This window comes from Lasioglossum baleicum, chromosome 3, assembly GCF_051020765.1.
Source record: "Lasioglossum baleicum chromosome 3, iyLasBale1, whole genome shotgun sequence".
Taxonomy (NCBI): Eukaryota; Metazoa; Arthropoda; class Insecta; order Hymenoptera; family Halictidae; genus Lasioglossum; species Lasioglossum baleicum.
In genome coordinates this window covers 7,519,150-7,541,473 of record NC_134931.1, presented here as the reverse complement: position 1 = coordinate 7,541,473, position 22,324 = coordinate 7,519,150, and the positions used below count along the sequence as shown (strand labels likewise).

Genomic DNA, 22,324 nt, shown 5'->3' with positions numbered 1-22,324 from the left:
GGTAATCTCCACTATTTATTTTGTATTCTGAGAAATTCGTGACATATGAAATTGTGTGTATCATCAAAGAATTCAAAACTTTGTTGTTTTAATATTTTAATGGTAGAGGTTTGTAGACTTGTGTGTGCCTGACCGTAAGGCGCTGCATAAATCACACTACTACAAATCTTATGTCTAGCCATGGTTACTGCTGTTCTAAAATATTCGTGTTGGACCGTGGGAGTCTATAGTTTATGTGATCTCTTACTTCGGAGCTATAGTGCAGCTCCGAAACACGCCATGAGATAATTTACGTATCACGGGAAGCTTCGTAGTTGTCAAACTATCTCTCACAATCAGTTCCCATTCGAATTATATTAATTGTAAAGCTATTAATCATAAGCTTCGCAATTGGTTTGCAATGTTCTCTAAAAATTGCAGAGGGAATTTTTTCAAACAGACCGACCATATGAACGTTTTATATCATACTCTCGAATGTTTGATATACATTTTGCAAACAGAATTAAATAGAACGTCTAAATATTTGTTGAAATCGCATCACTTTCGAAATATTAATAGTTTTTAGCCAAGTTTCATATGTGCAAAATCTATTCACGTTATCGGAATATATTGTTACGTCAAATCATACAAAAAGACGTACCAAAACGATTTGATATACCCACCATGTTCGTATTGTTTTGAATAATTTCGAAGATTATAGTTTCAAAGAGCAGTACAATCTTATTGATCGCAACTGTACAGTAACCACAAATAGAGCATTAATAAAATGCTTTTGTTTATGACCTAAAACGCTGGGCAATGAACTGTATATGATTAACACTAAACCTACCACGGTCAAACGACCGTTTATTTTATTCTATAATTATCGAAATCATAAAGATGCTTCCATTGGAAGCCTTTCATTATCTAGATACGTAAACATGAGTTTCAGTCCCCTCACATTTACAATATGTTGGGAAACATTTTGTTTGCAATTTCTTCAGAAAATGCCTATCAAACAACAAATTAGACAACGGAAAAAAAGTCTTTTATTCTGAAATGACCAAAAGACACCATGAGAGTTAATACACACACCTCATAGAAAGCAGCAAGCAGGAGGTTCAGCGTTAAAACATTCATGATCAGTGATGAAGAGAAAATCTCGAAAATAGCAATGGACCAGAAAGTGATCACAAGAAGCTTCCCGTGCGATACGAACTGTCTCGCGTCATGTTTGACGGATGGACTGACAGTCGAGTTGCGCGATCAATAATCGTTACTCAATTTATTGCGGCGGTCGTGTACCGAATGTCGGACAAAGCGATTTCGTGAAGGCCTACCTTGTGCCTCCTTGTACTGGACGATGTAGTTGATGATCGGCGAGCCAGCATGCGCCGGATCCAGCTCGCTGGAAGGCGAGATCCAGGCTAGCAATAACGATCGGCTGCCTCGCTCTGCCACGCGTAGATTCCGTGGAAAATTCGGCGGCTCCTGCACCAGTAGGTGGATCGTCGCTCGAGCATGGCCGTACGCGTTCGTCGCGATGCAAACATAATCCCCACGGTCCATATTGTTCACCTGGATGATATGCAGCTCGGAGATTAATCTTCCTGAGACCGTTTGGTTGTCGATCGTGTACCTGATGGAAAGAATACCGTTCTTGAACTATTCATTTAAACACATATTAATTGCTGTGGTTGTAGCGAAGAACGCCGCATGTCACACACTTTGACTTTCGAGATATTGCTGTTTAAAGATTTGATACGTATGTATTGAACACAGGACATCGGTTAAATTCCATTAGTTTCTTGAGCCTTTCGAATTTGTTTTCATGACATTTTTCTGGTAAATACGTAAATCCTATACTCTAAAGCTCAATTAATACATAAACTCAGATTTTTTGAAGTTGTGACATGCGTGGTTTTTCCTTACAACCACAGATATATTCTGTGGACCGTATTGGTATACATGTTATTCAGTAAAATTGTTGATTTCAGTGAAAATGTTCGATCTTGCCCAGAACGGTGAAAGAAAAACGAAATGATTGAAAGAGAAGTTAGAGCAAGATACGCAAACAACATCTCGTGGGTTTATTTCCTGTCAGTCGTCCGGACCATAGTGCGATGTACAGTCGGTCTGTCTCAAGCGATTTCCGATGTAATTAACATGTGGCCGATAGGAGATCGAAGTGTCAGTCTCATCGATCGTACTCAAAGCCCTCGGCTGGCTCGAAGTGCTGGGAAGGGGGCTTGATTAATTTCGATACAGACCTAACATCGTAGTTGCGATCGACTCGGATGTCACGGGCACGCCAGCTCAGATCGAGAGGAGCGTCTCCTTCGGCCTCGCAGCGCAATCTCACGTTCTCTCCTCGTCGCACCGACTTCTGTTCGGTTATCACCAATACCTGGGGGCCCGCTGTTTCAGGAATCACGCATTAATTTCCGGCCGTGCGATTCCTATTCGTGGGAACGCCCGCCGAGGGAACACTGCAAGCTGTATTGTCACTCGACCGCTGCATTGCTGCTTCGTCAGAGGCAGAGGTTTCACGATTTTAGCAAACAATGTTCGACTATCGATTTCATGATTCCCCGACTGCGAAACCTGTACTCTGTGGCAACTTGTTTTCTTCGGCATCGAACGCGCAACAGCCCGGGCTCCGTTGTGTTCTGTGCTAATGAGATGAATTGAACGCACAATACTACCAGTCTCACGCTCAAGTCAAATATTCTTGTGATTTTTCAACCGGCTATTCAATTTCACCAGCATGCAGTGTTCTTTTTTTATCTTTTTCCTGCATGGTCGAATAAACTATGTGCACGGTTGGAAGTTCTAAAAGAATGTTCAATTTGTAGGTGAAATAGAATAGAATATACATAAAATTGTAGGTGAATAGAATAGACTCTAGTCTGTAACTATTTTTAACAAACGAAGCTCGACTTTCATTGATTCGAACGCGAAACATTACAGGCATTACAGCTGCTTCGTGTTACATGCTAATGAGATGAATTCAACATACATACACTGTAATTGAATAAAATGCGTACACTGCTGGAAGTTTCAATTGAATTTCTGATTTGCTGCTGGATTAGAACATGTGTTGCTCGATACAGTTAAAAGTATAATAGTATTTCTCATGGTAAATGCTGAAGGTCACTATGTTTACCAAATATATCTCGAAGTCGATTAGTTCGAAGAGTGATTCCAAATTTTTGGACAAAGGTGCTTTACTGTCTTTCATTCTAGTAAAGTTCTAGCTGCAGTTCTAGTTCTTACTAGAAGTATGTACACTTTGTGAGTGGAAATTTAGAACATTTGTAAGAGATTCTAAAGACACGCATTTATAAAATTCCAAAGTAAAGTCTGAGACTCGAATGGTCACGAAGCTGCATTTTTCTGGACATCTGAAAAGTCCATGCTTCCAAATTGTCTTCTCTTTCTTGCTCCCGTAAAACGTCTTCTTAATCTCATTTCCGTAAGCCTTGGGCAACACGTCTAACGGACGAAGCGACCCTGCGGATTCATCCTCTTTCCACAGAATGATTCATAAGAAAGACTAAGTGGTCGAGAGCACGTATACCGCCGAAGCATACAGACACATTCCTAAATGTTCTTCCACGGGCGTTCCCAACTGACGGGTGTGCATGTACATGTGTACGAGAGGGAGAGAGATTGCAAACAGAAATTCGGCCAGGAAACGAAGAATTCCGGACCAGCCGGTCGTGGTCGGAATCCCAAGTCTACGAGGCCGCCGCCGGCTGACACAGATCCAGCCGGCAGTAACTTCATGTTACGTGAATATTTTACCATGAACTGTTAGCTGAATGAGCTTGCTGAGGCCGGCGCCGTTCCCGTTGCTGGCCTGGCACAGATAGGACCCGGAATGATCCCTGGATACCCTAGGGATCACCAAGGACCCGTTCTCGGAGACCTCAACTCCCTCTGCGCCGCTGTATCCCAGCTCTCTGTAGTCGCCGGATGTCCCACCTGAACGTTCCAAGGGACGGCCATTATTCGCTAAAAGCGACTCGTTGCGCTAATTCGAGTGGCTATGTTCCGGTTATTAACGCAGCTCGCGATAGCGGTGCGCCGCGACTGGCACGGGGAACATGCCGGAGGATTACGGGGTTGCTCGAACCTCCCAATGGGGGCACGAACAGGTTACACTATTTATACTGTTCGCCGTGTTAGGGAACGATGAAAGGGATCAGAGGGATCGGCTTCCCCAGAAACATAATTCATTTTGGAACTAACGTTTAATATCGGTTTTACCCTTTGGCTCCTGTACGCCACAATGGCTTTCAACTATCTTATCTTTTTGGGGTACCACACCACTATAGAGATCATTTGCGGTTTTCGCATTGAAACATACGTAGTGGATAATTATAGAAGTTCGTGCCCGGCTTTCAGAGACCTCGAGACCTATTGTATATTTTGTACCTCTGGATACTTGATTTGCTGGATACTTTATTCGGTCCCGTGAGAAGCATACACAGAAGATGAAATTGAAAACAAAGGATAATTCGATACCGTTTTGATTCTCGGAACCAGCTGATCGAGAAATTGTTCTCCAACGAAATAAAATTGTATTCACAGATTTTGTCCGACGGAATATTGACACGAGAAATGGGAACCACGGGAGGATGGTAAAACGTAAGCAAATATTTAAATATGCCAGCTGGTACGTACACGAAGAGAAAGAAACGTTGGGATCTATATGCTCTCGGAATGCAAACACAGGAATAGTTCCTTATAAATCCTTCTCAATTGCTCCCCCTTCTTCATATGTACATCGACTCTTCGTTCGCAAGACAAATAATACGAAAAGCACGAAAATATTGTTAACCTAGAGAGAGGAGCTTCCGAGTATTTAGTATTTACGTATTTAAAATCCTTTCTGCACAGCACACATAATAGTGGCGTATAATATTAGGTACTTGAATAAGTTTCTGCCGTTTCCATTTTGGTAAAGAAAAGTCCTCCGTATGGATAGAAAAATAGAGAATATTTTATTCAAAGTATTCTTCAAGTCCGTCTACGAGGCAAGTCCGTTAATTGGTTATTTTTATTATAATATGAACGAAATTTCTCTAGCTTGTATTTATTAATGTAGTGTAACTGAGTATGAACTATTCGACATACATGTCGCCCAAGAATAAAGGTGTTTTCCTTGCTTAAATCAACCAATGCCAAACAGTCACGTGCAAGGTACACGTACAACTTTCAGGTTACCCTGAACGTGCAATAGTTTACAAGTTATTAATATATTCTGTGTTGTTATTTTAGGTAAGTACAACAAATATTGATGTAGGTTTACATTAAATAAACCGTTTTTATTGTATTTTTTAAAATGTATTGAGAAAAACACTAAGATGAACTTGCCCCGTAAATATTACTACACGGGGCAAGTCCGTACTATCACGGTGGGGTAAGTCCGTACTGCGTATGGGTAACTATAAAACTAAACAATATATTTAATGCAATAAAAAGCATTTTGTAGCAGGCTTGATAATAATTCTTTTCTTGCCCCGTAGCATTTGAAACAAAGTTCGAAAGAATTTTTAACTTTCAGAGACGGACTTGCCCCATTTTCGGAGCAAGTGCGTCTTACAAGGAGAGGCCGCGGCCTTCGGGTCACCGATCTCGTTGAGACTTCGCACACTTATAGAGTTCGTTCTCCTGTTTACGAATATATACCATTATAGGGTCAGACGCTCAATAGTTTTTGAGATATTGACGATTAAAGTTTTATTGCTCACCTTAAATACAATATTTTTTGTAGATAATACCAAGAGCCGGCGTGGCGTGATGGTAGCGTGTGAACTTCTCACGCGGATGGCCAGAGTTCAAATCCTGTCAAGTGAATCGATTTTTTTTTCATTTTACTTTATTTTTTATTCATGAAACATTTACCCCGATGTATGTGTATGATATTAATTTCAATCAATTCGAATTCACGCATAAAATTGCATTATCTCTATTTTTTAAATAAAATACTCTAATTGTAAATCGGTACTTATTATTATACGCGTTGAAGAAAAAAAATTCAAATGCAATCTTCTCACAAGAAAATTCAAAATTTATCACGGCGAACACCAATGGGTAAGTATTGTAACCCGATGTTTACAAACCGCGTCGTGCTCTCAAGAGTTTCGCCGAACTCGAGAGGTTCCCTGATCTCTGTTTATGTTGACTGTTTATATCCAAATGATGCAATTCACTAGTTCCGAACTGCATCTTTCGAGTCAGTTGATCAGTCTGTTTTGTTCCACAGTGAAATCGAGAGGTTCTTATAAAAATGAATACGCGAGCGTCTACATCGAGATGTTCATCTCGTAGTGTTTCTGGCGCGAGTGAAAATGCATGCATAAGTGATACAAGTGCGATTCTTGAAAATCAGAAACAATATTTAAAGGATGCTTTTATATATGCGGAAAGCCTCCTGCGAAATGAAAATTTAATTGCGGCGGAAGGATCGTCTGTAATTTCTCATGCAGCGATAGCAATAGGCGAAAAAATATTTGAACTCGTTGTCGATATGATACAGCAGCATGAAATAGTTACAGAGGAGGATCTCATTTGTAATTATGAAATAGATAGGGAAAATGTATTTACGAAAATTACACGTGACGATTCTATTGAAGATGAGTGGTCTGACACGGAAGAAAAGATGGAGAAAACAGAAATTGTGCCGCTAGATGTGAAAATAAAAACAGTTACTATTGCTCGTCGTCATCCATTATGGTCTTTAAAATCACTCCGATCAAAAGGAAGTAGATTGTTGAAAAGAAAAGAAGATCTACTTCGCTGGGAGAAACAAATTAAAGAAGGAGGGACCATATTTGAAAAATATTATGCGATTGATAAGTGGACGTACGACCGATTTCAAGAAGCTCGTGCAAGTTGTCAACAGGTAACTACGAGACACCTCCAAGAATGGGCACTGGCAGGAGCACATCAATATCAATCCACAAATTTTCATTTTAAAGCTGGTCACACTTGGGTAACGAATTTCAAATTAAAACACGATATCCGACAGAGAAAAATCACGAAGTACGTTACTTCACAAGAAGCAAAAAATTTTGACGAAATACTGCAGGCCGCCGAAAATTTTCGTAAAATAGTAAAGTGTATGACCCCGCAATTTAATTTAAATTATATAATTAACACGGATCAAACAGGATGTCAATACCAGTCAACATTCGGAAGGACAATGACATATAAGGGAGAAAAAACTGTAGTTGTAAATAAAAGAAATATCTCAAAAACCACGCATACATATACAGCGCAGTACAGCATCACAATGGCAGGAAAACTGTTACCGCATGTATTCTTATGCATGCAAGAACCTTCAGCAAAATTCGGACCACTTGTACAGAAAAAAGTAAATGAGCTTACGTCACATCATAAAAATATAATAGTAACTTGTTCAAAATCCGGAAAATTAACACAGGATATATATAAAGACTTCCTAAAATTGGTATTGCAACCTTATGTAGAAGAAAACAAATTTCTCTTGTTAATCGATTCCTGGGGAGGACAGACAAATGTGGGAATGTATGACGATTTATTTGTGACGGAAGAAGGAGACACCACCTGTACTCTACGAATAATTCCGCCTAAATGTACACCGCTAGTACAACCTTGCGACGTGTACTTTTACAGGCAAATTAAAAATTTTTTAAAAAGAATACAAAACTGTACCTATTTAATCGAAAACAATCGAGAAATTTCAAGAAGAGAAGATGCCATTAAAATACATTCCCTCATACACACCCAATTGTCAGCAGTAATTTTTAAGCCTATGTTGCAATACGCATGGTTCGCCGCTGGACTATCCGACGATAGAGAAATTTTTGAAAACGTGAATCAGGTGTGCTTCCCAATGGAAATGTTAAAAAACAAATGTTCATGTGGTGAAAGTGCATTAATACGATGTGCAAGATGCTTTGCTTTTCTATGTTTTGTTTGCTTCTACGACAAATACCACTGCTGCACATAACAATAACTGTAAGTATTCTATTATAACTATTCTACTTCTGTTAGTATTATAGAATTATTGTGCGTGAAATCGAATTGATTGAAATTAATATCATACACATACATCGAGGTAAATGTTTCATGAATAAAAAATAAAGTAAAATGAAAAAAAAATCGATTCACTTGACAGGATTTGAACTCTGGCCATCCGCGTGAGAAGTTCACACGCTACCATCACGCCACGCCGGCTCTTGGTATTATCTACAAAAAATATTGTATTTAAGGTGAGCAATAAAACTTTAATCGTCAATATCTCAAAAACTATTGAGCGTCTGACCCTATAATGGTATATATTCGTAAACAGGAGAACGAACTCTATAAGTGTGCGAAGTCTCAACGAGATCGGTGACCCGAAGGCCGCGGCCTCTCCTTGTTAGTTGACACTTTGTACGATATCCTATCAAAATGATAATTTTCAGGCAAAAGTAGAATCCTACATTATACTAATTTATCAATAACAACTGTGGCAAGAGTTTGATACGAAGAACGTTAAGTTTTTACATACCAGACTGAAAATACATCAGTTTAAAGTCCAACTTTGCAAAAACTAGGGCAGACTTACCCCACTCCACCTTAGCTATTACCTTTTCCCACTTTTCACGTAATAAGTGGATTCCACGGTAGAAGAAATTCTAGAAGAAATAACAGAAATTTATTGAAGTATCTAATAAATTATATTTTACAAAACCCTACGCATTATTTGAGTACAATTTCGAGGCTTCAGCACGGTACGAGGGACACGCAGCATTTCTCTGCCAGCAGAATGTAACTGCCGTTGCCGCTGTCTACGCGAGAAGGTGTCCCATGTCATAGGACGTGCGTTTATGACGTTAAATTTTCCCTGGTATTAGAGTATCGGTTGGAATTCATGGTATCCTGTTTCCCTCTTTCGATGGGGAACATTGCAGAGTGCCACTCCGCGTCGCGCCATGCCATGCCATGCCACACCACGCCATGCCATGCCATGCCACGTCGGTGGATCAACGTCACCAGACATTCTTTCCGATACAATAAACAGCAGGAAACGTGTGAACGTCCAAAGAAAGCTCGGTGTTGCGTGAAAAGGTACACTGTTCCAGGAAATGCAGTGGTGCTTCGCGGGATGGCATTGTCACGCTCCTAACAAACGGAAAATCAACCCCTCGTAAAAAACTGAATCGATTCCCGGTGTCTAATTGAATTTCGCCTCGTCATACTTTTTCCATACTCTCCGCCGTCAGAGAATAGAGCGATTCTTTTCAGGATCGGCGGCGTGAAAAATGTTACCGAAAGTGAGAAATGATACCTTGAACGATTGTGGCACTGCTGAAATTGCTGGCTTGTTTTACGCAACAAAAATTGGGAGCAGGTTGTTCAGTCGTGTAAAGCCCTTATGGTGTAACTTATACTATTGTAAAATCAGCGGCTCATCTCTCATTCAAAACTCGATAGAACGACGAATAAAATCGTGAAAATCGAGAATCTATTGCGGTTTCAGTCATGAAAAGAATTTTTCAGTTTTCACTTAAGTTTGAATGTATAGCAGTTACGAAAAAAACGCATCTTCGGTTCCCTTGCCCGCTACACCATGAAAAAATTTTAGAATAAAGTGAACGATGGATTACGAAACTAGAGGCTTCTAGAGTCAAAATTAATAGTACAAATTTATTGTTGCGCGATCATTTTTTACTTGGGGAGATTGGGAGCATATACAGGGTGTCTTAAAATTCTTTCGACATCCGAAAATGGGAGGTTCCTGAGATCATTTGAAGCGACATTTTCCTTTGCAAAAACGGCGCCTGCGGCTTTTTAAACGAGTTATTAACAGTCAGTTGTCGCCACAGTTCGTTCAAAATTCAAGTGGTACGACTTAAGCACTGGTACGACTTCAGCAACCTAACCCTATTTACGAACTCTTAATTTTTCATCCCACCATGTATTTCAGAACTGGATGATCGTATTCCGGTGAAAAACGAACCACCACGAAATCGGAACGAGCCAAGGGAAAAAAGTGTCCCTTCCCATGCGAAGGGACTGCGACGAAAGAGTGAAAGAGTGAGAGAGAGAGAGAGAGAGAGGGGGAGGGAGACTGAAAGATAGAGCAAATTCCGTCCCCGAGCGGAGCAATATAATGCTCACGATCAACGAACCGATGAAACTAATTATGCCGTTGCTTCATCGAGGGGAACGGCTTATTTCAGGTTGAACGATAGCGAATACGTCGGATCAGCGGAAATTCCAATGGATCCGACCGCCACGTCCTGCACAGGTTAAATACACCCGATAGGTGTAACTTAATGAAATCGACGAGCACCACGATTGACCCGGAAATCGTCGAAAGTTATTGGTTTTTGTCGAGTGGGAGATCCGGCAGGGGAACAATGCATAAAATGCAAAGAAACAGTGAAAATTCATAGCGAAACAATCGCGTGCACTCCTCTTCCATAGGTCACCGGGTGCACCGTAATAATCTGTCGAGAGCGAATGCCACGAATTACAACGTTCCTCGGACAACCTCCCGTCGATTACGTTGCGCCGATACATAGTTCATCGATTCGTCAGCGTAAATTGTTCGGAATCGAATTTCAGGCTGCAATGAAACGAACAAGAAACTAACTGGACGTGCCGATTGTTTTCATTATTTTCGATTTTATGGAAAAATTTTTATTGTTATTATATTTGAATTATTATTGAAGTGAAAACTTCCCTAGGCGCATCGCGTACACAATTGCTGGTACACTAATGAATGAGTTTGATCCGTCACGCTCCGAGGTGAAATGATATTCGGGTAAACTCGGGGAAGCCGAGTTTAGACAAGCGAGGGAGAAACAGACAGGTGTGCAATCGTCATATACAAGTTTTCACTTTGGTCGCGCGGTCTTATGCGCACAGTATTGGCTGTTTTTATCATTAATTTAACCACGTTTTTATTAGCTCACTTTCTTGTCTGTCTGTTTGTCTGTCTGTTCGGTACAAATTTTGCAATTGATTTTAAACTAACTTCACGATGAGTTAGAGACTTGAAATTTTTAATATAGCTCAGAACTGGATGACAATGCAATATTAAAAACAAAGTTTTTAAAAAGCCTATGCGTTTAGGTGATATAAACTATTAAATTTAACCGTTACACCTCGCCCCGCAAAAGCTTGATAGTACGTGATCGCGTTCAGCAATCGCCACCCCGCGCGACAGCGCTCCCTACTCCACTACGCGGAACGAAAAACGTGGGGCGCATGCAATAAATAATTGATGCATGAATAGTTTACCTAAGTCACTAACAATTTTATTGCACTGCAAATGATATGAACTGTTGTGTGATTTTTCTCAACGTCAGCTACTCTCTACACTCCTTACTGTTATCTTGCGCCCCACGTTTTTTATTTTAAATTTTATAAGTATTTTCATAAACATTCAAAATTCACAATCACAAATTTTCGGGACTACCTGTATGGGGTTAGGACCTGTATGAGGCTAGGAACCTGTATGGGGCTAGGAAAAATTATTTTATACTTTTAAGTCTGTTTTTTAAACATGATATTTTCAAAAAAATTTATTTTTATTTAAATTGTTTTATACTTTTTAGTCCGTTTTAAAAACGTGGTACTTTTTAAAAAATTTATTTTTATTTAAATAGTTATTTGTCATTATTATGATGGAGATTAAATGACTCCACGAGATGCGGGGACTGGTGTTATTAGCTTTTTTGTAGGTGCACGCGTCAAGAACTCATGAAGATCGTCCCAGCACATAGTCGCGTCGCGGTGAATTTTCGGAACGTATTGTCGATGGGTTCGCGGGCACGGAAAAGGACAAGTTGATCTCGCCAATTAAATAAGACCGAAAGAGCCGAGTTCGAGGCGGGGGCTTTGACAATGAGTGAATAAGGCACTTAGAGTTTCCCCGTTCCCGGGTAAAATCGGTTGGAAAGGAGCCGCGTTCCTCTTGCGCGGAACGAGCAAGGACTACTAATAAGGATCGGCGGGCAGTAGTTGCCTTCGTAAAATCGACAAATGCTGCCTCGCGAAGCCTGTGAAGGTGGAACCATCGGATCCCGCTTATTAAGGCGGCGCCGAGCTGTGACGGGAAATAATAATTTGTTTTTTCAAGGAGACACAACTCGCAGATGACGCAGCGACCTTATATTTAAGAAACAGAGACGACGCGACGTCCGTGGAAATGGATCCAGCGACACTGGAAATTACCAGGATAAGGGCTTATGGGTGCATTCCCATTTACAGCCGACAATTTCAGATAAATGATGAGTTTAATTAATTTTTGCAACTAATATGTCACAACCAATAAATGGCTCTGTTTCACGTGCAATTATGTTGAACCCTACATAATTTATGTTTTAGTAAAAATGACTATAGGAATATCTGAATTTTGTGATATCATATGGTTTTCCTAATACATATTTCAAGCCGTAAATTCTATATGAAATATAACTGTTTTATTTCATGCGTTCTGTTTCTTCATGAAGTATTTTATTAAAAATATTTTTCTCATTAATTCTTTCGGTCATGGAGTCCTCATATAAAGACATTAAAAAAATCATAATTTAATTCAACGAACTGCTTAGCAAAGCCATGATTTTTTCCCGGAATAAATAATTCGTGATCGAAAGAGTTAATGAGCTATCCTGGATGATAGTTGTCAATTAGTTATCTAGGGTGAATACAGTTTGTAGTTTTTAACCGGATTGGTTCTACGATGTCTTCTAAATATGGCCACTGGTGTCCATTTTGGTCGATGATACCTGGCAGTAATCGAAATGAAAACTCATTCGAGGAGAGAAGGAGAGACAGGTCGATGGATTTGTGGTTCAAATGATTGGATATGAAATGATGGTTACAGCCGAGGTCAAATCAGTTGTATTTTTGACCGGGATTTGTCCAGGCTCGGTGTATGTAATCGATATGGATAGTGAACTCGTCAGCGAGGGCGGAGTAAACTAGCTCCATCTAATCGTCGCCTTAACCGTAGATTATGCTACCCCGGTACAGTATCTGAGAAACATAATGTGGATTTATGCACAGCGGACGAAGAAAAATGGGCTGGTGGCTGAGAAATGTTCCGGGAATGGCCACTCGGTGTTCTTGAACAGCCATTTTATCTTCTTTTCAGCAAAGAAAATTTTCTTCAACAAATTGACTGCTGAAGTCCACGCTGAGAAAAATGTTCGAATCGATCTGCGACATTTCTCATGCTGTCATCGTTATTATCAAACTTTTACGATTAAACACTTTTGTACTTCACTCGAATGTAAATAAATATTGATTTTTACCGAACTCGCACGTATAAAGCCAGTCATTGGAAAGTACATATATCTGTAGAGGCGCTTCGAAAATTGAATAAACAGTGCTTGAAACACATCCGTGTCTGTTATTACAGTATATTTACCAAACAAAAGTACTAATTTATGCTCTGAACACATTTTTTCGATTTCAGGTTGACACGAAATTTTACTTCTGAAATAACTTTGGTAATGTAGTTCGTGTGTTTTTTAAGGTGACTTGTTATATAATTGCAACATTACAAACACTTTTTGTATCCCTTTTTTCTATTGTGACCAACAATAGTCCTTCATCACAAATCGATCTCGGCGAGTAAAACCTTTTAACGAATAATGTTGAAATTTTGCTTCAGCATTCAAGATTGCTTGTTTACTGTATGCTCAATGCTCCTTTTGTTGTCACGATTTTCAAATGACGGGCTGCATAAGTTCTGCCTGCATGCATTTTCCATTGTTGTAAGACTAGACTGGACTGTAAATAACTGTAAATAACCATGCATTTATAACATACTTGATTCTGCAAAGCACAAAGAAATTAGGTTATACGTCAGAAGAGGCAGTCGTTTAATTTCTAATTCTCGTTACTTTCTATGAAGTTGGTCACATCATAAATCAGGATTAATAGTTGCATCTACTTGGGGTGGCACACTGACAGGTTACACAAAATGCAACGCTATCCAGAACTTATGCAGCGAGTTAATCACACGGTATACCGTCAGTCCGATGTAGTTTAACATCCTTGTCGTTCTCTGAATAACTAAAATCCTCCAAACACCGCGTACAGCCCGTCACGAAAATGTAAAGATGCATCTATCAAATTTTAAAAATTGTGGACATTTAATTCGCCGGTTAAAATTAGACATATTCAGAACAGATGATGTTTTTATATTTGTACATACGTTTGTCCGCAATCTTGACGTTTTATATTTGTAGATGAATTCAGAATAAATATCGTTTTTTTCAATATATTTGTATACGAATTAATAAAAATAAATTGAAAATACAGTCAATTGCATCTTTGTTATTGCAATAAAGATGTAACAGTTTTAACAACGTATTTGGGAAATTTCAATATGATTTTCCTGTGTACATAGTCAACCTCGTAACTTTGTACTTCTGACTCGATCAATATTTCACTACAAATTTGTTTTTTACTTTCTTTTTCCCTTTTCTTAAATTTTTCGTAATTGAAATGATTTTTATGAAATAATTAGTATATGTATAGAGTTTTGTAACTAGTTTTAGCTCCATGTGGACAATAGTATTTCGCGATGAAGCCAACAAAGTAAAAAAATGAAACAGGATACGAAGGAAATAGGAGAGTCTATCAATAGATTAATTGCACTGGGTTTTGGGAAACACGATACCTCATGCCAGTCGCATTTCGCAATTCATATATACAAAGATCAGTCAAATATTCACCAAACTTTGTATTGTACGACTGCGTAGTCGTTCTTATCTACATAAGACCAAGTGGGAGTTCAAGTAAGCATGTCTTATACTCTACCTACACCACTGTTCTACTTAAGTTCTATTCTGTTTAATCGTTTCCTCAAAAGTTAGAAAGACGAGTGAGCAAACAGAAGCGACGATAAGGGTTCGAAACGAAATCGAACAACAGCAAATGTAACGAACAATGAATATTTCCGTGATAATCAATTCTTATCACAATTGAAACACAAGTCAATAGAAATTGTAGGCGGTCTCACAAATCGTGCGAATGAAATCAAGAAATACGAATATGCGAGCAACATTGTGCAAATATTTATTACTTTATTCGCAATAAAACAATTAGCAAAGTTAATCATTTATCGTTCAAATTTTATTTAATTTTTTACCATTGTGTCCTTCGCCTGTCAAATTGACACAATAACTTGCAAAAATGAGTAGTAATTATACAGAGAAGGGTGCACCTCACCGATTTTGATGAAACTCAAGTGTGCTGTAGAATTCATAATTGTTACCGCCGCTCGGTCTTTGTTTTCGAGATATTTATAAAAATAGTTTTCGTGCTCTTTCGTTTGGTTTGGGTTAGGTTTGGATTTATTTTTTTGGGTTGCGTTTATTTTTAAAAACGGTGAGATGTACTCTTTTTTGTATAATTATCAAATGAGTTTATTGCGATTACAAACGTAATCATAAAATTATTGATTAGTGGCGCACTTTGGCCGATTTGAAGAAGTGTCATGACTTACCGATCGGCTTCTTCCAAGTCACAGTCGGAATGGGGAATCCATCAGCCTGACAAGGGATCGTGACGCCGTGACCTACAACGGCGTTCTGGTCGATAGGTTCCACCGTCCACCGTGGCGGCACTAAAAATACGATCCAATTGGCTTAAAATCTTCCGACTCGTCGGCTCGTTTTATCGACGAGCGTTTCATCCGTGGCCTGATCTCGAACGATCCCCATCGACGACGCCTCTATCCGAATTCAGGTGCTCAGACCGGCGTCAATTACACCGATGCGGCACCTGCCCTCTGTCCGTCACTTGTCCCGTGTTGCTCGCGTCTTGATCGTAATCCGGATCTGCCTTGTCCGCGAGAACCTATTTTCCCGTTGACAATGCTTCGTTTCGCCCGGCGCGGCAAAACGTCTGATCCTCTCACCCGAGACGCGCGTCAAATTCCAAGATCGTCTTCGCCTTCATTGAATTCGATCAGATTACATTGGAAATAGAAAAAAACTCGCCCGGGAAATTCGTAAAGGCCAACTGCCTCTATGAATCCCAAGTCCGCACTGGAAATTAGGTTTCCTACTTGATTGAAAAATAGTCGGAAAAATCAATTGCGCGAAGATTTGGCCGATAAAGACATTTTGATGTTTTGATTTTGAAAACAACGTTTACAGCAACTGAAATGATAACAATGTCTACTACGATGCGAATGATAATATTGAAAGTCTGTTGCGCAATAATTTTGTAATACAGAAAATATTTTCGATAAAAACGTTTCAACGAACTAATTCCTAGTGCAACACTATGTCAACGAAATTATTTCCACATAAATCTCTGTCAGCGAGAAAATCGATCTAGACATTTGTTCAGTAAGTTCGCGTCCGCGCTCGCAATAAGTAGAAGCGACAAGCAATAGTCAGACACACCAGTCGGGCGTTATTTAACAGCGCCCATACTGGACAACTACTGCAATCCAATTTTTGTAGAGCACGAGAACATTTCATTCTACATTTTTGACTTACTTTTGTACACGACAGTGTATCCTCATTCCAATACCATTAGAATTTTTGGATTGTATAAACGAATAATGATTTTACATCCCCGTGGAATCACAGCTGCGAGCACATTCTTCATATTTAGAGTGACAGGTAGAAAAACACGGCCAAATCTGGTTGAAAATATTCCGAATATAAATCATCCACTGAAAGAAATGAATTTTTTTGTCCGGGTTCCAGCATGAAATGTCGGACATTGATGACGAGTGGCCGAGACGAAGATCAATCGATAGGTTGTCCACGGTTTGACATCGATTGACACGAAAGATTTTCCGCCGTACTAATTAGCCATTGTTCTCGCGGACACTGGTCAGAACCGGAAGATCGAACGGCTGCTTCCGGCGACTGGGATCGTCGTGACCGGCCTCGATCTACTATTGTTTCATACTGTCGCGTGATTCTGTGTTGTGTGTGAATGTGTGTGACTGGCTATTTACGTATACGTGTGTGCGTGTGTGTATGTGTCGATGGTTTTTACTCGTATGTTGCGAAACGTCATGCAATGTTCAACGGGTTCGATGTACTGCATACTTACGGGTTGCTAAGTAAGTGTGTGTATGGAACAATAACGTGAAACTGTGTATGCATGTGTGTGTTCTGTCAACAGTACCGACGGTGTTCTTTGTGGTGGTATTTAGACTACTTGAATTGACGATGTCGGTATCGGAGGGATGAAAAATATTTTATGCTCGCTCGTCGGCCGAATGGGGAGGAACTAATTACCGGGGGGGGGGGGAACTTCGAGCAGCAATTAAAATAACGAACGAAAGACTGAATGAAACCATTGAAAGTAGGAACCAACAAGATATCGTGCATTCTTAAACCAAACAGAACAGAACCGAACGGAACGAACAAAACGAGAAAAGAGGTACAGTGGAAAACGTGCTTGGGAAACAAAATCAGAGGAACGTGTATTCAGTGCTTCGTTGCAATACGGAATATAACGTGCGTTAATTAAACGGGGTGGAACAAAAGGGGGAATATAGAAAACGAAATTCGTCGATCGATCATTCCCAAACAAGGAACGGTATCCTCCGGAAATTGTATAAAGTATACGGTGGTAGAGGAAGTAACGTGTTTTCCATGCATGAATTATTCAAAAAATATAAGAAACACAGGCAGGCATCATTCCAAGTTAAAAAAGATTCTGAATACATAATGGTGATTGCGTTCGATTAATGAAAAACAACATCACGAACAACGCAAACCTATCGCAAAAATTACTTGTTACTGGTGAAAGAAGAAGGCACGCAGAAAACTTCGAGGCACACAGTCAAATATGTATATAATAAAAATGTTGCTTCCAACGTTCTTCCATCGTCATTCCAAGTTGCTCTCGTTAGAATATATATATTATATATATTTAATATATATAATATATGTAATATATATGTAATACATATATAATATATGTATATATGCATAATATGTATATACTTGTACACATACATATATTTGAAAATATGTATATATATATATGTATGAAATGTATGAAAATATACAAGTATATATTATGTGTATACGAATTTATTATATATATATATATATATATATATATATATATATATATATATAATACATTTTCATATATATGTATGTATACAAATATATATGAATTTATTATACATAATATACATGTCATAGATATACATATACATATTAATATATATATATATATATATATATATATATATATATATATGTATACAATAGACAAAAGATAAATATAACCATGAACGAGGGAAAAGTAAACTTATTACGAGAAACGTATGAATCAGAAACCTTTAACTACGCGAACGCATGCTTCTTACATCTGTCACAGACATATCGGTTGCATTGCACGAGCATAATATTAAGTAATTCTTTTCTTTACACGAAACCGCTACAATAATACAATCAAATGGGTAGATATATGACACTGTCTAGCTAATGATCACGCGCCGTAAACGAAAGTAAAAGAAGAAGAGAAACCAAGATTCTGAACCAAAAAGTGAATATACATGTGAGAAACGTGACTAAGTTCTATTTGAAATAATCAGCTCGACTTTCGACGTCTACATCGAACTATCTTTGAAAATGCTGAGATGAACGTGAAGATGTATCAGCGCAGGTGTCCCAAAATGTCACGACTGAACGTTGCCGGTATGTTCCGCGCCGACACGAATAATTATTGGGCTGTGCAAACATCGATGGAAACAATTTTTGTTCCGATGAAAATACACGATGGCACTTAAAAATCCATTAACATCGTTTTTATCATGCAATATTTCACAAAACGAATAAAAATAATAGAGAGTAAAGTTTGTGCCATTTTTAAATTGATACATTTCCTTCGTGTTTCGGTACATAGAACATAGAGTAGACTCGCGCACGATATGATCAAAAAATTGTTTAGAAAAACTGTATATATATGTACCTTCTGTGTTAGCAAGTGTATGTACAGTCATTCCAAACAAACTTTTTGCACAATTTGTTGTGCACTAACTGCCCCATAAAATACATATGTACCGTCTTTTTAACACATTGGACGCCAAAATAGAGAAACAAAAGCTGAGCCATATTATTTTTCTTGTACAGCCCGGTCCACGAGTCAATATTTAACTGCGTTACCTCTGGACCGAATACAGCGTGAGTTAAATACAACTGTCGTGGCGTTCAATGCGTTAAGCACGGAGTCGCCAGATGAGGGGAGGGAGCACGAACTGAGGGGAAAAATTATCTTCTCTCTGCCAGTACTGAATTAGTCACGTGACATTGTGACACATGCACGACAGATACGAAACGCGTCACGTGACCGGGCCGCGGCGGAAGTGTGGGGAATAGCGTCGTATAAGGGGAAGGTAGAATGGGGAGAACAAGTCTTAATCTGGCCACTCTGGCTAAGCAGTTTTCTTGATCGTGTAATGCGAGGGTCTACTGTATCAACAAGGTTCGTTGAGTTTTTGCGACACCTTGCGGCAAAAGACGAACGAATCAACGAAAATAGTAAAAAAAGAAATGAAACGAGAGAGAACGTAATAGCAATGAAGAAACTCTGTGGTTCCATTCTACACCGCTTCTTCTTTATCTCTCTTTTGTTGTGCCTTACCGCGTCGTCGACGGATTAACGTTGGCGATGATAAAACGTCCGCCGGTAGATACGTGCTGTTCCGGTAAAACCGTAACGAAAGAAACCCGTGTCCTCGATTACCGGAACCCGTTAATCGGCATGCATTAAAACTAAAGAAAATCGGATCACGGTAAGCTTGCGGTCCCTAGGAATGAATCGTTCCCCTTCTCTCGTGAGCGAAGGAACACCTGAACACTTTCAGTCGGCTGTGTGCTATACACGGTCTATCGGGTGGTCGTGTCTTATTTTCGATCCCGTAGCGCTTTTGTCACGGGGGTGCTGTTGCCATGAGGTGGATCGGAGTACCAGTCATATCGCGATAATCATTCTCGTGAACACACGAACGATTTTTCGCTTTTCCGGAAACGCCTTGCAGAGGACCACTTCCGGTTGAGCAACTTGGCCCTACCCGTATCACTATGCGGAGCGCAATGCGGACCTCGTGGCATCCGAGGAAACAGTTCTCGAACCTAGTAACCTGAATTCAACTACCTGGTATCGAATCTTCCAGGGATTCGGATCATTGGAATTGCTTGGATGACTCGGTCCGCCCGGAACGATGCTCCCGGAATGATTCTCCTTCTTGACAGTTATTCTTTGCTCTACTGAATAGAACATTTGGGCCTCAGCCATTTTTTTCTGGAAATACGCTAGACAAAAACTGAAGGATTCATACTTATTACACTGTAACTGATGCTGCGAATGCACCGTTTCTTAATCAAGCGGTAATTAACATGTCCCATGCCGAGACATTTTACTGGATTGTTCATTCAGACTATTTCATGGTTTCATTACATTGTCATAAATTATTTAATTATATTATCGATCGATATGGGATTAGCTTGACTAATCTAAATTAGGAAGTCTTTATTATAAGACTGCGGATTTTTATGGAAAATAAAATTTATTTTCGTCAATTATAAGACACAGGATCCGCATAAAAATTTCTTCCTGTCTTCAACAATTTTAGTAAACTGAAAATAACATGTGGATGTTATTAAATCGTCTTTATATTTTTACTGTTTTAGATTATATCCGACCAAATCCAATATTAATTTCAAATGAAGAACCTGCGCTATTTTATCTGGTATCTGGAAGTACTTGAATTTATGAAGAAAGAGTGAACTGCTGAGCAACTACAGCTACATTAGCAACGTGGACCTCGAAAATCCCAGGTTTACCCAGACTCACAATTTTCAAGATAAAGCATTTCGGCGCCGAGGGTTTGTGGCTCCTGTTTGCTCGCCATCTCCTCGATAAAAGACGTGGACGATAAAAGACAAAAGCAAACAGAAAATTCTCGATAAAAGGCGGCCCGCCCGTAAACCTGTTGCGTAAATCAAAGATGGCGGTCGCTGATGAACGCGAGGAGGATCCGCGAACTACATACTCTTTTCATCTCGGGGGATAGGAAAATATTACTGAAATCCCAGTCGCACTTTATAGATCAGCTGCAGTACTTCCAACCGTGACAGGATTTGTTTTGTATTCCAGCCGCATACCGTCAAACCAAATTGTATGGTGGCACTCTCTATATTCAAAGCCCAACAAACGATGAGTAAAAATCGTACATCAAGATCCAAGGCGTCTTTGTAAAAGAATTATTCGAATTATTCGAATATGAAAAATTTTCGAAGAAAGCACCTTTGCCTTTTCACTCTCCCATAAAAAATCAGAACTCCAAAAACATTCTAAATGCGCGCTTCAAAACGAGCTGAGAATGATTATTTTACCATTTTTTGTCGCGGAAATATAACATATTGAATATCGATAAACTAGTTGGGGAAACTCGAGCGTTCATTTCATTTTGCACAACAGCGTACTGAAAAAGTTGAAAAAGTTCGTGAGATAATTTTTTTTTGTTTACACCAACAACGCTGCGGTTATTTCTCCAATTAGAATATAGAGCCAACAGCTTGAACAATCATCCCGTGAAATTTGACCATGAACAACTGGAAAATTACCCTGCCGGTGCAAAGATTAATTTTTTAATCTGGACATGGTAGGTCCGTTTCTGAGAAACGAGAAACATGGTACGTAAAGTGTTAATTACGAAATCTTACGGACACTATCGCCGGTAATAACTCTCTGGCTGGTGTAATGGGTCGATCGATCGTTTGGAAGAGAGAGCGCGGTGGATCGAAACGACACGTGCATCCTTGATCCTCGTATTCCACCGGGGATATGAAACATTTATACATATATCCTCGCACGACTAGGAGAATGGATCTCAAATGACGTGGCCGTGGTTGTCGTTTTATAGACATTAGGACACGTGTATCCGATGGCGGGGCTAATGCGTGGCGACGTTTATCTGAACGCGCTCGCCGTTTCCGTTCTTCTTGTTCCTTGAAGCCGGCTAGACGTTAGCCGTTTCCGGGGCCGTATCATCGTCCAATTCTCAGGACACCCGTCGTATATACCAGATATACTGAAACGACGCGGCGGGACCGGCTGTCGTCCCATAATAATGGAAAACAAATGGAAAGTCAGGTGTTTCTTATCGTTCAGCCGATACCGTGGCTCACGCTTCTTGCTCGTTATCGTTCTCGTCGCGACTGCCATTGTTGCTCTTATCATCCTGAACGTTTCGCTGATCGCCGGAAATCGCGCACCCTATTTTCCAGTCGATCGACCCCTGTTTCGAGCAACTATCGTCTATCTAAACTCCACTTAGGTCTGCACAAAACCT

At 39.6% G+C, this 22,324-nt stretch overlaps 1 protein-coding gene and 1 long non-coding RNA gene across 9 annotated transcripts in view; one reads left to right on the top strand and one right to left on the bottom strand.

The window, feature by feature from the left end:
* Positions 1 to 22,324, bottom strand: part of LOC143207109 (cell adhesion molecule Dscam2) — a 252,777-nt gene that overhangs the window by 39,151 nt on the left and 191,302 nt on the right. For all 8 annotated transcript variants that reach the window (XM_076420195.1, XM_076420198.1, XM_076420199.1 and 5 more), the window contains 4 exons: positions 15,488 to 15,607; positions 3,787 to 3,966; positions 2,250 to 2,397; positions 1,320 to 1,618 (listed from right to left, as the gene is read on the bottom strand). In XM_076420195.1, coding sequence (XP_076276310.1) covers positions 1,320 to 1,618; positions 2,250 to 2,397; positions 3,787 to 3,966; positions 15,488 to 15,607 — 747 coding nt within the window. The remainder of the gene's footprint in view (positions 1 to 1,319; positions 1,619 to 2,249; positions 2,398 to 3,786; positions 3,967 to 15,487; positions 15,608 to 22,324) is intronic.
* LOC143207113 (uncharacterized) lies at positions 7,856 to 8,396 on the top strand. Its single transcript, XR_013008620.1, has 3 exons — positions 7,856 to 7,989; positions 8,150 to 8,243; positions 8,324 to 8,396. It is a non-coding gene; the product is annotated as an uncharacterized LOC143207113 (long non-coding RNA).